Source organism: Penicillium verrucosum (genome assembly GCF_028828655.1).
Source record: "Penicillium verrucosum strain IBT 35672 chromosome Unknown utg000001l_segment0_segment0, whole genome shotgun sequence".
NCBI classification, from domain to species: domain Eukaryota; kingdom Fungi; phylum Ascomycota; class Eurotiomycetes; order Eurotiales; family Aspergillaceae; genus Penicillium; species Penicillium verrucosum.
In genome coordinates this window covers 12,835,448-12,851,145 of record NW_026643210.1, presented here as the reverse complement: position 1 = coordinate 12,851,145, position 15,698 = coordinate 12,835,448, and the positions used below count along the sequence as shown (strand labels likewise).

General features: G+C 45.8%; 5 protein-coding genes across 5 annotated transcripts; 2 read left to right on the top strand and 3 right to left on the bottom strand.

Annotated features, from left to right (window-relative positions):
- Positions 1-855: 855 nt before the first annotated feature.
- On the top strand, positions 856-1,092 carry N7516_004725 (uncharacterized protein; the record flags this gene model as incomplete). The annotated part of the gene is made up of 1 exon (XM_057217445.1): positions 856-1,092. The coding sequence occupies one exon, from the start codon at positions 856-858 to the stop codon at positions 1,090-1,092; it is 237 nt and encodes a 78-aa protein (XP_057079328.1).
- Positions 1,093-1,794: 702 nt separating this feature from the next.
- N7516_004724 (glycoside hydrolase family 7 protein) lies at positions 1,795-3,281 on the bottom strand (the record flags this gene model as incomplete). The annotated part of the gene is made up of 3 exons (XM_057217444.1): positions 1,795-2,559; positions 2,623-3,006; positions 3,066-3,281. The coding sequence occupies 3 exons, from the start codon at positions 3,279-3,281 to the stop codon at positions 1,795-1,797; spliced, it is 1,365 nt and encodes a 454-aa protein (XP_057079327.1).
- Positions 3,282-9,094: 5,813 nt separating this feature from the next.
- Positions 9,095-10,401, top strand: N7516_004723 (WD40 repeat domain-containing protein; the record flags this gene model as incomplete). The annotated part of the gene is made up of 3 exons (XM_057217443.1): positions 9,095-9,453; positions 9,536-9,664; positions 9,729-10,401. 3 exons carry the CDS (start codon positions 9,095-9,097, stop codon positions 10,399-10,401), a joined length of 1,161 nt encoding a protein of 386 aa, XP_057079326.1.
- A 524-nt stretch (positions 10,402-10,925) lies between these two features.
- On the bottom strand, positions 10,926-11,939 carry N7516_004722 (uncharacterized protein; the record flags this gene model as incomplete). Its single annotated transcript, XM_057217442.1, has 1 exon — positions 10,926-11,939. The coding sequence occupies one exon, from the start codon at positions 11,937-11,939 to the stop codon at positions 10,926-10,928; it is 1,014 nt and encodes a 337-aa protein (XP_057079325.1).
- A 1,272-nt stretch (positions 11,940-13,211) lies between these two features.
- Positions 13,212-13,788, bottom strand: N7516_004721 (uncharacterized protein; the record flags this gene model as incomplete). Its single annotated transcript, XM_057217441.1, has 3 exons — positions 13,212-13,484; positions 13,536-13,607; positions 13,663-13,788. 3 exons carry the CDS (start codon positions 13,786-13,788, stop codon positions 13,212-13,214), a joined length of 471 nt encoding a protein of 156 aa, XP_057079324.1.
- Between the last annotated feature and the right edge of the window lie 1,910 nt (positions 13,789-15,698).

The window sequence follows — 15,698 nt, the reverse complement described above, 5'->3', positions numbered from 1 at the left end:
TTGATATATGTCCTTGTGCCTCATTGACTATTCGAGAATTCACATATATTGTGAAACTTCTTAAATCACCCAATCCGCCGTCACAAACTAAAGTTGGCCCTTTCACATTTGACCGTACGAGTGGAACTCAGCCAAATGGCTATGTTTCAGCTGGCTTTTGCTTCACTAGGCGTCATCTAAGCCCATATTGCTCGTTGCCTACTACATCAGAATACGAGGCCCGAGTCGAGATGATCCGTATATCTATGGACTCATCAAATAATCTGGATATGTTCGCTCGATATATAGTATCTTGCTCCTCCTCTAGTGCTAGTTTTCAAAGCTCGGCCCATATTCCATCGTCGTCCTTTTTCATGAAATCTCACTTGTTTAATGGGTTAAAATGATGCTATGCAAGTGTTTCTGTCAGATTTCCTAGTTTCGCAACGTTGCTTTCTCAACTATCCAATTACTCAGTTATTGTTGGAGCACCATCCCAAGTATGTTTGCCTGTTTGCTACAGACTGGGCCTTTTTCAGATGGTTTTACCAGGGTATATAAACCCTGGATTGCTAGTTTCAATATGATCATGATTCTTCAAAGGGCATGACCTCTATGCAGCTATATCAGACCTACCAGCCTTGCGAGCCCGTCATGGACCAATATCTCCAAGACATGTCATGTTACAACAATACACAACAAATGAACGACTGGTTTCTGGGGAGTGAATCCGCCGACAGCCTCTACCAAACCATCACCTCCAACCTCACCGAGCCCATGTTCGGCCTTGTACCGACAATGATAGACCAAGAAATATAGCTTGCTTTTAGCGGGAATACAACGGCCGACACGCAACAATGCGTATCTCAACTTCCTATGCACTCCGCATACGACAGCTCCCTAGCTCCACCCACCCCAGCAGCATCCTCTTTCGACACATCCACGAGCAGTATCTCATCACCCACAGCCCTCTCTAACGTCGAAGTCTCCTCGCCCCCGTCTCCGCGTTTAACCAAGCCCACCTTGCGCAATATGGTATTCTCGACGGTGATAGGCTCTGGCGTTGCGCTCACCCGGGGTGCACCTCGAAGGCTCGCTTCCGGGAGGCTGTGACCTACGGAAACACATTTCAACAGACATCGCAAGCATTGACCGTGTCTACATAATGGTTGTTCAAAATCGAAACAGGGCAGTTTTTCGAGCAAAAAGGACCGGAATCGTCATGAGGGCATGCACAATCCTAGCATCGTTTGCGAGTATTATGGATGTGAGCGGGTATTTAGCCGTGTTGATAATATGAAAGATCATGTGCCGCGAGTTCATCGGCGCATTGGGAAGAACCGATAAGGTTAGGTATAATTGCATGTACTCACGATGTATGTATAGCTATGTGACGTAATTCGAACCTCAAAATAGACGGAAAACGCAATGTGCTTTGGTAGTAAATAAGTAGATAAAGGGAAGATGAAGAGGGGGATAAAAGGAAGAGGAAGGGGAGAGAAGGGGTAGAAATATACAGGTTGTTAACGGCGTTTTTTTGTTTGCCTCAGGTGCTCTCTACTTCAAGCCCTGGGGGCAGACACGGCTCAGTCAAAAGAAGTTTACTGCAAGCTATCAATAGAATCACTCTGATTCTAAGAAAGAAAAGATAAATGAAATCAAGAATACACACAACTATCAACGAAAGAAAGCTTATATATCATTCACCATTTTCTTCCAAATTGGGCATTTGCTGCCACTGGCGCAAGAATTTATGCACCCCGAAGACCCCGCATTCCAGGTGTTGCTGAGTTCAGAAAGTGTCATTTTGACTCTTTAGGAAGCGTAGGTAGAGCCAATGGGGCCGACCTTGATGTTGGAGTAGGTCACCTTGGCCGAGCCCGCTTCATTCTCAATAGTCGCTGGGTCGCCGGAGGTGGTGGCGCATGTACCGCGAGCAGCACCAGGATCGGAGGCAGCGGCATCAGTGGGGTAGACCTCACCATCCAACCAGAGCATGTTAGCATAGTGGTCATCCCACAAGCTCATGACCAAAACCATTCCCTGGTCCAAACCCTCGCCCATGGTAGCCAGACCACCCTTCTGAGCGAAGACATCCTCATCTCCGAAGGCTTTCTTCTGGGCTGTGCAGAAGTCCTTGGTAATCGAGTTTCCGGTAACACCACTGACGTCCGAGGCAGAGTTGGCGATAACCTTTCCGTCCTGCACGTAGATGCGCTTGATCTCGCTGAGGGCGCCGGTGTCAGTGCCGTCACTGGTGATGAACTGAGTGACCACGGTCATCTTGGACTTGGTGTCGACGGTCTTGCCGGGGCCGTAGAAGCTCTCGTTGCCCATGCGGAAGGAGTTGAAGTCACATCCATCGGGATCGCATGTTCCTGCGTAGCGAGTGGAGGAGTAAGTTCCGCCACACTTGTCGCCCTCGCACATGGTTTGTTCGGGGCTCTCGCAAGGGTGAGGCGTGTAGGCACTGGAAATGCTGTTGGCTTCCCAGATATCCATCTCAGGGCAGCACGATCCGTGACCGCCAACACCAGCGTTCTTGTCGTTCTTGGAAGGCTCCCAGTCGTCCACGTTGGCCTGTATCACGCATTAGTCATTTTTCTCACGAGCTTTTCGAACTTGACCAGTATAACAACTCACCTGACCGTTGATAAACTTCAGATCACGAGGGCACTGAGAATCACAGTAGCCAGTTCCGTATTTGGCACCTGCCTTGTTGCCATCGTACCTAGCCATGCCACCATCGGAATCCATGGAGACAAAGTACAGAGCTCCATTGAGTCCGCAGGGCAGAGCGGAAGTGTCCACATCGAATGTGAACTCCTGATTCTTCAACTTGAACATCTGGTAGGTACTATCGTCCTCCATCAAAAACAGACGAGAGCCAACGTTGGCTCCAGTGACAAAGCTCAACGTGAGGGCATTGCCATCTGTGCTCGCGCCGTAGGTGCCGGCGTAGTCAGCGCCCTCCAGAGCACAGTTTGTGGCGCAAGTCTTGTCATCGGGGCAGAGAGTCGCGTCCCACTAGTATCAAAGAAGTCAACAAATGTAAACGCTCATCTTCTCTATTCGGAATTTCTTACCTCGTTTCCAGTGTAGCAGTTGGTGGACCCATCGACGGAGTGAAGCCAGCGCCAGTTGGAATCAATGACGACAGAGCCCTTCTGGTCGGTGCAACTGCCCTTGGCAGTGCACTTTTGCCAGTTCAAAGAGGGATGGGTCTCAGGTTTTGATGTGCCAACCTGCTGGGCATGGGCTGCCACCGCCAGGGCGGAGAAAAGAAGTGCGCGTTGATACATTGCAGACGAATAAGAAGGGTCGGTTTGCAATAATATCTTGTTATCCTGTTATCTGGCCTGCAGTTGATGAACAGAAATAATCTCGGGATGGGAATAGATCTTTATATATTTTTCTTACGCATAGGGTTGCTCTAAGTCATTGCCATGCAAACCTTGACTAGGGTCCTTTTGGGATAGCATTACCGGTGTGACGGACCGTTGAGGCCGTTGCCAAATTGGTACGGATAGAGAGTCCACAGTCATCAATCCTGTATCTACTTCCATACTGGGTGACCTCCGGTGTCGTGGGTACATCGGTTTGAGAGTGGAAACGACGCCTGAATCAGGAAGGGAATGATCATCGCCGGATAACTGTGGTAAGATGCACATCGAGATCCTGACTGATATTGGAGTGGATAAACATGGGCTAATTGTTTCAACTTCCGTGAAGACGGAGAATCCCCCGATCCAGTTCTGTCGATTGCTGTATAGGATTCGGGGAACTTGATAGTGTAAGGGGCAATGACTGCAGACGATGACGCTTTGAGGTATGTTGCCTGTCGATCTTTCATTTATACGTCAGGACCGGTACTGTCTGGGAAGAGATTTGACTATACGATTACACTACTCCCTATAGTCAACAGAATAAAAGATCATGAGATACTTTGTGGGGTTGAAGGGGGTTGAATCCTGCCAAGAGTGCCGCTAGATGGAATAGGCACCATAGCGCTCCCGAGGTCCTCCACTGACATCAACCCGCCGAAAGGCTTTTCTTAGTGTCAGATAATGTGGGATACTCTGCAAGGCGTTAAACCCAAACACGGAGAATTGTTCTGCAGACATTTTGGGCATAAAGCATGATATTGTGAAAAGGCAAAATAATGCCCTTGCAATATTAACTGCATAGCAGTAACAATATTATGGATTCTTATTATCCTCCTAGTTTATACATATTTGTTATCACCTGTCTTGACATACTGTTTAGAACAATTCTCAGTCTCGTTGGGAACATATAAATTTGAAACCGAGGCTCGGTCTATACATACTAGTAAAGGTAGCCATCGAGCATAAACTAAGCCTCTGCATCAATCAAGGCCTCTCGCATTTCCTTAGACATCTCACTCTGGAATTAGACAGAAACTAAGCACAAGAGATCAACAGCGCGATGGTCTGATTTGTGGAGACATGGCACATGATATTGGACTAATTGCCCAACCCGGAGTATCGGAAGTAAAGAAAGTAAGATGAAGGACACATGCTAAGTCCTGGCTATTACTGTGGGTCGTATTGCGGGGTTAACCAGTAGTATCGACAATACTCCAAAGAGAAACACTAGGCCCTGGCAGTACGGCAAAGCCGGTGTTTCAAGATTCTGATGCCGGATGTGCCGCGGCGTGTTTCGCGAACCAAATGTTTAAAAGACGGCGCGTAGACAATATAACTTCGACGTGACCTCGTACAAATATTGGCGACTGGTAGGGATATAATTTTACCGAACGGAAAATTGAGGGTGAGCCCCTGCATCCTAGCGGTTGCACGTGGTACTCAACTTGATTGCTCGTTGATCCAGGATCGTATGCGGTAAATTCCGAGGAGTAATATGTCAAGGTTACATCTGTCCAAGCTGTTGCCTGACCTGCAGACTCCATGAAGCGCAGGTGGGCCAGATTCGACGCGGTAATTTGCCGTCAGTATACAAGCTAAGCGTTTACCTGTGCTCCAATGGATCCTGAACAAAGTGCCCCTTCTATTGGTGGGTAAATTTCCCCGGATATGGGAGACTCGAAAATAATAAAGTATGTACTCCGTAGGCGATTCTGGCAAGGCTCCGGGAACTTCTTACGAGTCTCCCTAAGCTAACAGCCCCAAACAGGGGAATAAACAAGGGTCTCGGATATGCTAATGCGTATGTTGTATAAGATTGCATGGGTCTTGAAGGGTGACTAGTGTGTCGATCGCTTGCTGTTGCGATAGGTATCTTCAAGGCCGCTTGAATAGATTCGATTCTCGGGTTACTTTAGGCTGAATATCTTCAAAATTACTTAGATAGGGAGCATTAGTGCTTATATCGATGCGGAGGAATGGCCGGCGGGGTCGATGGGAGAAAGCGCTGCATATTGAGGATAATTTCCAAGCAATTTAATGAGTCCTAGTCATTTCTAGTTTCTACATGGAGCTTCTGGGTAGAGAGAGAAGCTGTTGAAGTTAAAAAAAAAAACGGCATAGAAGGAAGCATGCATTAGATGGTTTATTTAGGGCTAGTACAACTCTGTATGTGAAAAAGAAAGACTCGTTGTTCTGACTACAACATATACAAGACTGACTATCTATTTGGCTACCATTTCATAAATTGAATGCAGCGAAGGGAAGGGGGAAAAAAATAAACTCCGATGGGGGGGATTCGAACCCCCGTTAGTGCTGTTCAATATCCCAAGAGGAACTTGAAAGAGCACAGTGATAACCCCTACACTACATCGGATGTTGTTGGAGAGTGGAGCGATCCAGGAATACTTATCCCTATATTTCTGTTCCTTGTAGATGAACCATACAGAAACACCAGTGATCAATGCTTTCGGGACGGCACTCAATTATCCCAAATACGATATTTATACAGGGGGAGCTAGCATGTACACAAGCATGTATATATATATCCAGCCTATATTGGTTCACAGCAGATATGGAGAGTATAATATTCGATTACGCCCCCTTTCTATAAGACTGGATGCCATTTCCTACTGCTTATCTCCTTTTTTTAAAATAAAAAAATAAGAAATAAAACAAAGCAACCACAAATGGTCATCGACATATACCCGTTCAACATCGGTCATGAGTAGGGTCATTTCCGAGGAAAGCTTACATAAATGTATACAACATAGGCAATATTGCCTCCCCGAGCGGAAATTAAGAACCCTTGGATGCTCATAGGTTTCATAGATTAATGTCTAACTCAGAGACCATCTTTGGTGATGTCCTTGGGACATCTGGAGACAGACACCCTATAGTTTCCTTGTATCGTATCGAAGAGAAAACAAGACAACTTCCAATCCAAGATGCCATAGCCATCAACATATACAAGCTAGGTATTATCATCGATGCATAAACAGATAATTAGATATTGAAACTATGTCGATAAAAAAGATGAAGAAAAAAGAAATTCTCCGATGGGGGGATTCGAACCCCCGTTAGTGCTGTGAAAGAGCACAGTGATAACCCCTACACTACATCGGATTTTCAGTTATAGACAGGATCTTTCTTTGTTATATATGAGAGACAACGTTACCCTGGATGTGGAACATCTCCATTCACCCAATCATCATCCTACCTAGGAAGACACCAAGATGGCTTATATAAACGTAATCAACTACCCAGGTAACTAACTAGTTAGGTAGTTAACTAGTGTGTCTGTGTTAGTTATATAATCAAAATCACATGCCGATAGTTAACGTATTCGGTAAGCGAATGGCACACCCGTGGACGCAAGCGAACGGCGCACCTCAAAACACATAGTAAACACGATAAATTACAGTATGATAACTCAACAACGGTTGTTTATAGGAGCTTTTCCTTATAGCCTAATTCTTTTTATGTTAAATTTAGCCACTTGTTAGAGTTTAGGGGAACTTAATAAATTGGTGAGTGAGATATATAGTTATATATTTCTATATATGTAGAGTTCAGCGACGTATTTTCAATACCGTGACAATGCAAGTTCTCAATCCATTCAAAATTGATATATGATACTCAAAATGCCTATCAATTGCCATCGACGAGTAATGAAATTAAAGAAGAGGGTTTGTTGTTGAAATATCATGTTGTAATTTATCGCTTTTACTACCTAGGTATTTTGGGGTGCGCCGTTCGCTTGCGTGCGCCACTCGCTTACCGAATACGTTAACTATTCACTATGTATTCCCCAAATGATAGGCGGTATAATTCTGTCAAAAAGTTGAGGTTATATAGAACTGATCGGATATCCTTTCGCCCTTCGGGATATATTCAAATGAAAACATACAGAGAAGATTAGCATCCATGGATGGCCCCTGCACTAAGGATGACACGCTCAATCAAAGAGAAGCTACCTATTTTTTTCTTTCTTTGGATATCTATTTTGATGGTATACACATACGGGGCAGCTTGACAAAATAGTTACCTAGTTAGCTCTGATTGGTACTACCGGGTTAGGCAGTCACGTGAGATCGACAAATGGCGTCGTGAGTTCGAGAGTTCGAGACCCGCTCCCGCGAAAGAGCGGATCCTCGGAATTCCGGCCAACCACGGTCAAGTATTGTATTCTACATAGTAAATTTCATCCAAAAATTGGGGTTAAAATGAAGTCCAGGACGCTATATTTCGCCCTTCGGGGCATGTCCCGAAAGATTCCCAAGGTATGTGGTGCTCCAGAATTGACATAATATGGATAATGAACCTGCGCTAACTTTTTTTGTTTTGGTTTCATCCTTTCGACGTTCCATTTCGACGACTTAGGGTGAGGGGTTTATGTGGGGTTTTAGTTTTCAGACGAGTGGGGTCGTAGGTTCGAGCCGATATTGGTACGAACTTTCTTTGTTCCTTTCTCATTGGCTCAACCCTCGAACTCGCTCAGTTGAGCATCGTTACATAGTAAGCTGGATGACTCGCCCCATAATCAAAGTGGTTGATACATATTATAATTATCATAGTAAGTCGTAGATTCGGAGAAGAGTATTCCATTTTGACCGCACTTTCTGAATGCCTTGCCTTCAGGATTGCCGGAGCATTACTAGTCATATTAGTTCCGCCTCTCTTTATTGCACAACTCTTTTGATGAGCTTTTATTGCCGCGGGATTTGACGGTGCTACCTGCTAGCAGCGACAGCATGACTGGAACTGACAAGCACATGGCGAGAGAAGACCTAGATAAAGAAGGGACACGGCGGTTTAGCCGTCTTCTTATACACCCTATGAGACTTTATGTAGTATATAGTTAGTCTGTCCGTTATCTTCATCCGTCTATAAATCCCTCCCTTATACCGCGCGCAATGGCATCGCAACCTTCAGAAGAGCTACCTGCTCAGCGAGATCAGAATCCAAGTAACCGGTAATTATCGGCCTCTGGCTGCGTTAGAGCCCGCTCGGAAGAAAATTTGATAGAGAAATGAGAGGCCATGTTGCGCATAAAAGACTGAAAGATATGACCAGATTATTTCGCCAACCCCGCGCTGATGATCACAACCTGGGGAGAGAGACTGGCTTCTGGGGAAGGCACCGTGGGTTCTACGAGTACAGGGAATTTGAAGAAGACGCTGCAATGATTGAATGAGCGATCCGTTTTCGATGGAAATCCGCGTTGCTTGCGGACTGTATTGTCGAGTGCTCAATCTCCCGGTGCCTAATAGCGAAATTTGTATCATGTGGGATTGGATGGCGTGGACAGATGTCAAGTTGAAGATCATGACGAGAGATGAGCTCTCTTGAAGCCCCCAGCTATAACGAACAAGCCCCCTTCGATCGACTGGCTAGATATGTGCTCGCGGCATTGATGGGTGCTCGTATGCCCGAAGACGAGCTTGCGGCTAATATTGCCGTGATTATTGAATTCATGGATTTAAGTTGGGCTTGCAATCAACAACGCCTGTGTGGGGATCGGTAGTTATCTTTTGCAGACGATTTGCACCTAAACAAGTAAAAGAAGGCGGTCGGGATATTCTCCGCTCGGCAGAAAAAAAAACGGCCAGCTCCAAAGCTCCAGTTTTTTGAAATTGATTCTCTTTATTCAATTCACACGAATTCAGATTCTCACTAGGCTCACTAGAAGCCTTTGGATTCTTCCATTATTTCTGTCGCAATTTGCAACCATGTTCGACACGGTCTGCACACTTCCGCTTTCCTCGGACCTGTTCGCTCAGGCTATCCACCCCGAGGAGCCCGTAGTCTCTGTCGGTCTGGCCTCAGGCCACGTTCAGACCTTCCGACTGCCTTCCTTAGAAGGAGAGGATGATGAAGATGCCGCGCCAAATTCCTCGGCCCGCACTGGAAAGGGTCACATCGACACGATGTGGAGAACTCGGCGACACAAGGGTAGCTGTCGCACCTTAGGGTTCGGTACGGATGGCAAAACGCTCTACTCGGCTGGTACAGACGGTATGGTGAAGGCTGCAAGCACCGAGACTGGTCAGGTGCAAAACAAGATTGTGATTCCTCTCGAGAAGAACGGGTAAAGGGCCTTTCCCGAACATCAAGCGTTGCAATCAGGACCTTCGCATTTGGCTGACCTGTCGTTTATTGATCTCATATAGCTCTGTTGATGCGCCAACCATGATCCATGCCCTCTCTCCTCAAACTCTTCTTCTTGGTACCGACTCAAGCGCTCTGCACCTCTACGATCTGCGTATCCCATACTCCAAGGTATCCGCGCGGCCTGAGCAGTCGCACCACCCCCCACGACGACTACATCTCATCTCTTACTCCTCTCCCGGCTTCCGAAACTAGCACCTCGGGCTTTAGCAAGCAGTGGGTTACCACTGGTGGAACAACCCTGGCCGTGACGGATCTCCGGAGGGGCGTTCTGGTGCGCAGCGAGAACCAGGAAGAAGAATTGGTTAGCTCTGTCTTTATGGGTGGTTTGCCTTCCAGTGGAACCAGTCGGGGCGAAAAGCTTATCGTTGGTGGAGCTAGCGGTATCGTCACTCTCTGGGAGAAGGGCGCGTGGGATGACCAGGATGAGCGGATCTACGTTGACCGCAATGCCGATGGCGGAGATTCCGTCGAGACAATGGCAGTTGGACCTGACTACTTGGGCAAGGTGGTGGCCGCAGGCCTCTCAAGTGGAAAGGTGAAGTTCGTGCGCATCGGACCCAACCAAGTCGTCTCTGAGGTTGTGCACGATGAGATCGATGGTGTTGTGGGCTTAGGCTTTGACATGGAGGGCCGTATGGTCTCTGGTGGTGGCCAAACCGTCAAGGTGTGGCACGAGGCTGAGGACAATGTCGGTGATGGATCTGGCGATGAAGACATGATGGATGATAGTGATGACGATAAAGATTCGGATGATAGCGATGCGGAACGTCGTGAGGATCCGAAGGACCGAAAGAAGCGCAAGAAGTCCAAGAGCAAGGACCGCAGTGGTGGACAGCATGTCATGGCCTTCCACGACCTGGACTAATGTCTCAATACTCCATTATCTGATACCCACATCTGCAGATCAATTGTTCAACCCGAAAATAAGAAAAAAGTATACATAGCGTTGGTGTTAGGGTTTCTAAGAGCCAATTGGAAGAAGAATATTTATTATCTCCATTGTTTCCCCCTTACTTGGCCCGAGTATGTTCTTGAGTCTACGGGTTGTTTTCCAATGCCAACTAGGTGCTGGGGTCTAAGAATCGTGGTATATATTGGTATTAGTTATCTATCTACAATTGATACGGGAGCTAACTACTACTTTCTAGTGAGCTTCGTAATTTTTGAAATTTTTTTTTATAAACACGTTATATTATATTTTTAGACGTGATATAGAGAGATAACTAACTAGTAGTTGATTCTAAATCATTTTGTTACACAATTCGTGGATTATGGATTGGGAAGATGAAAGTTGATTCCTCTAGGTAGCTATATGTAGCTAGCTGCCGTTCTGGTCTACCCGGTCAGCTGACTGATCAGCTGACCGTAAGGGTAGCTACCTAAGGTTTACTAACTAATAAATGAATTCTCATATTTGTCCTGTTTGGGGCCCAGTTGGGGGGAGCTGCGATTGTAACCTCCATCCATCTGCTCGGGGGTAGGGCTCTTGCTTAAATCCAAAGGCGGGTGCAATCCTTCAGGTAGATCGCTAGACATGGTCTTCGCCATCAATATGTTAAGCCAAGCCAACTGTCTCGGAATCTGCGGGAAACTTTCAGTATTTTTCATCAAATTCAGGTGTTGTTCACCGACCTCGTCCAATTTGGACTCAATGTCAATCATGCTGGATGTGTATTTGTTATCCATCATACCAACAATATGCAACAGACAATTTTGGAGGTCGGCCGAGGAGTTTGCGATGGAATCTGCCAGGTGAATGACAGCAGGCCGTACTTGTTCATGTTGTATTTGAAGCTTTTGGATCTCGAACATCAAGATACCGAATTGTTCTTGCATGACCCTCATTCCTTTGATGTAATCGTAGTGGAGGTCCTCGACGTGCTGCTTGGTGTTTTTCGTCACCGTAAAGCCCATCATCTGCATTCCGAGAATAACAAAAATGAGAATAGAAATGAACGTGAGAAACACCGTGTGGTCCTGGGCTGAGTTGAACTGCTGCGGTTGTTGGTGGTTGAGCTCCGTTGTCGAGCCATTGTTCAAGTAGAACGAGGCGGGCATCGCCGCGGCACCCAGGTCTAACATTGTCGTTGTGGATTCTGTGTTGTGGAGGTGTTGTGGTACTGCATTAGCCGAGTTTTGCAGGGCCAGCCTGGCTTTCTCGTACTGTTTAACATCGAGTGAAAGTTGCTGCAGGAGGTCGTAATCCGAGGGTTTGTCGTAATCGGGGAACACCAAAGGGTGAACTTTGTGCAAGGTGTGAATGGAATACACAATTTCCAGAGAGTTGAGACCTCGCCAAAAGAAAGTGTTGGAAGGTGTGATTCCAGTAAATGGAATGGAATGCCAGAGGCCAATACCGTTGAGGCCGGTAAAAATGGCTCCTAGCACTAGTATGTTGACCATATTTGTGGTTTGAAATATGAGATCAGTGAATTTCAAGAGACTCAAGGGATTCTCCGTCTTTTTCTCGGTGTCTTGGGAGTTTAAATACATCGTGAAGAAGGGCAGCACTGCAACAATGAATAGGCTCTTTGTTTAATTCACGTTGTTTTCAATACCCAATAGCCAAAATTGAATAAACATTCATTGTTTAGGCTGGTGATTGTTTGAGAGTTGCATTATGTCTAGAATGATTGTTTTCTTTGTTTAGTGTTGAATTGTTATATTTAGGCATCTATGTTGAACTTGACCTCATATTTCCTAAAAAGGAAATCACCCACTAACATTAGCACAAAGAGACTCTGAAAAATATGTCAGACAGGCAACAATAGTGACCTTTTTTTTTTCAGAAATACTACAAACCCCTTTGATCACATTGAAAGAATTATGAGATATAGGGAAAAGTTAAAAACAAATAAAAGCATTATTATCACTAGTTTCTATATATACGTTTTAGACTGTGACTTCTAGCGTACAAATGATCAATCTTGATGCTCTCTATCTGGGTACCCATCGGAATCGAAGATTCATACTATAGAATATATTGATATTAACTGACTTGTAACAAACTAAATCAAACTGACAACAAAGGCATGGGTGGATCTTTCAGTGGCTTTCCTCATGCAGTTAGCCATATTATATTCCATCATCTGCATGTTTAGAAGATGAACATGGACTAGCGACAGATGCAAAGAGCCGTCTCGGTGTTTATGTCGTAGGTTTCAGAGCTCAGATAAAATCCAAGGCCTAGTTTCCATAATGGGGGAGGGGGTGCAATTGGATATTAAGCTCCAGGTTACCTATGTTGACCCGAGGTCTCTCTAGACTAAGGAGCTGATTTGAACTCTGGCTTCTATGGCTGTTTGACTGAAGATTGGCTAGTAGAAGTGATGCCCGGTTCTTAGCCGTAAAAATGATATCTACAGGTATCGCGATAAACTGCACGCCCTTATATATATGTCTAGATAGCAATCGTAGAGTCGTCGACTTCGATATTGCCGTAGCGGGCTAGATCGACTAGGTTGAAGGTTGATTCGTTGCCGATTGTTATTAGGTATTTGTGGTTATTAGGTAGGTCTATCAAATGCTTAGTTATTGGATGATTGATCCACTTCATTCAATGGTAAAATGACTTATGAGCTCGGTACATATGCGGCAATTTTCAATGGCGACATAGAGAGAGAGGCAACATCTGCCAAGAGGGAGACTTTAGTCTGCCGCAGTATCTTTATCGTCTCAATCGTCGTCCTCATCGTCGTCTTCGTCGTCCTCCTCCGCATATTCCTCATCGTCTTTCTCTGCACGGTTGTCCCCCTCATCGTCATCCTCCGCATCGTCGTCATCGCTGTTCTCGTCATCGTCATCTTCTTCAGCCCCAAACAGGGACTTGTACCACCGAATGGCGGCATCCTTCCTGGCCTGCGTCAATCGACCCGTGGCACTCGTCGGGAGGTGGTACCCATGTCTGATGAGGTGTTGACGAAGGTTGTTAGTCGCAGAGGTAGCGACCTACATTCAATTAATAGCCATCTCGGAGAGCCTTGGTATATATGCACTGACATGGTTGTGTTTACATCCCGGTACGCGACAATAGACCTCGCCGTGGTACACAATGATTTCACCAGCTGAGTTCTGTGAGCACAATTAGTCAAGGTTTTCGCAGTTGATTCTCCTCATATAGACTTACTGTCGTGTAGAATGGGAGGTTGAGCTCCCGGGCCTCGGTCTTGACAAGGTACTCTCTGTACGCGTTGCAGCTTCGTAGAAATGCGGGACAGTTATAGCTGTCTAGCAAAGGATCAGAGACAGACATTTTGAAGTCTGTTTCGGTTTCAGAGTTCTTGGTGGGAGAAGAGGATGAAGAGGAAAGCATCTGGAGAAAAGTGGTTGAGATGTTCTTGATGGGCAGATGGGCAGCTCCTTCCTTACCTCAGTTCTTTCCCTCTTCGACATTACCTCCTCGACATCACCTCCTCGACATTACCTCTTCGACATTACCTCTTCTTCTACTTCATCCTTTCTCTTCCTACTACCGCTGGAATCTTCATTTCATTGTCAGTACTCCAAGGTCTCTTGCACGGAATATGCTCGTACATTGGACCAATGACAGGCCAACCACAACGAAAACACCTGGTTACGAAGTCATAAACAATAAAACTACCTCGTCATATAATAATATCATGGCGCAGAGCACTCCAGGTCTTCCAAGCTCTCCACAACACGCTCTCTCTCGGACTTCGTTGGTGGATTGGACCACCAAAAGTCCATGTGTCGCATACAAATAAGTTGAGTATAAATTCAAAATGTATCCCCAGCTTCAGGCCATATCTAATATACTTTAAGCCCCGAATAGCACTCCGTGACAACTTGAGCATATCGGTGTCCCCCTTCACGACTAAGAATACTCCACTATCACTCCGAATAGCCTCTCCTGATAATGTTATTATTTTCGGTGCAACTGGAAGCGTTGGCTCAGCTGCCACACTTAAAGAATCAAGAGGGCGCAAGAGTTACTCTCGCCATGCGCGATCCTTCAAGGCCTATTCCGACGCTCGGTGACATCTCCGCCGAGAAAGTCTAAGTACCAAACCTGAAACCGTTCAGCCCGCAGTTCGCCAAGGTGGTGCCAATACTGTATTTTGTCTACCTAGGTATGCAATCGATGACATTCCAGACGGCATGTGGCATATCTTTGTGGCGCTTAAACAAGGTGGAATCGAATTTGTCGTTCTTCTGAGTAGCATCCCGTCCAGGGTGATCTACATGCTATACCACCCATTGACATGGTTCCATATGTCCATGCAAAGGTGGAAATAGCTCTTGGGGGTGTCATTGGTAGCCGGTGCAGTGCTATTCGACCAGCTTATTTTGTGAGCAACTACAATATAAGGATGAAATTGTGCAAGGCGAGGTTGGGGTGGACAATGTGCGGAAGTATACCCACGAGCCTATTTATAAACGATAGACATTATTAATATCGAGGTAATCTACCTTTTGCCTTCTAGTATATTCCTTACCTAGCTGGCAAAAAGTTCTTAAAAGAGAGCTATTTCTAGCAACCCGATTGCTAAGTCTCTGGCACTTCTCTCCTCTAAGATACCTTACCATTAACGATCGTCTCTAACTGCTTTTCTATCCTTTGACTTTCCGTTTTAATCCTTTTCTCTTCTTTCATTATTCCTCTAAAAATCATGGCGCTGGAAACTACCCTAATGAGATTCCTCCAAACGGGACTGCCGAATCTTCAAGCATTAGGCAAACCGGGCCCAATTACGCGCAGTTTGAAGTACAGCTATCATGATATTAACTCTGTGAGCCCAACGAGATTTTGGTGCCATCCTTGAAAGCACCTTGCTGCCTGAGTTTCCCGCAACCCACTTTCCTCCTCATCCAGTTCATTCTGAAATGGCTGTGAAAGCTCGGATCGATATGTACCTGAGTGAAAGATTGATACAAGCATTGTACCATGGGTTTGAGGCTATGCGTCAAGCTAACAGTCTGACGGGGATCACCCCCTTAACCTTTGATGTAGGAGCAATGGCGAGAAAGATCGAAGGGCACGTGCGATGTCACCGTTTTAGGACCCTCGGCAAACAATAGGAATCGCGGCAAACAGAGCACCCGGTACGAAGACGTATAGGGGCAATTTGAATTGAACCTGAATTGAATCTGAATTGAATCTGAGGTAAATCCGAATTGAATGTATATTTTTTGGACTTGGTA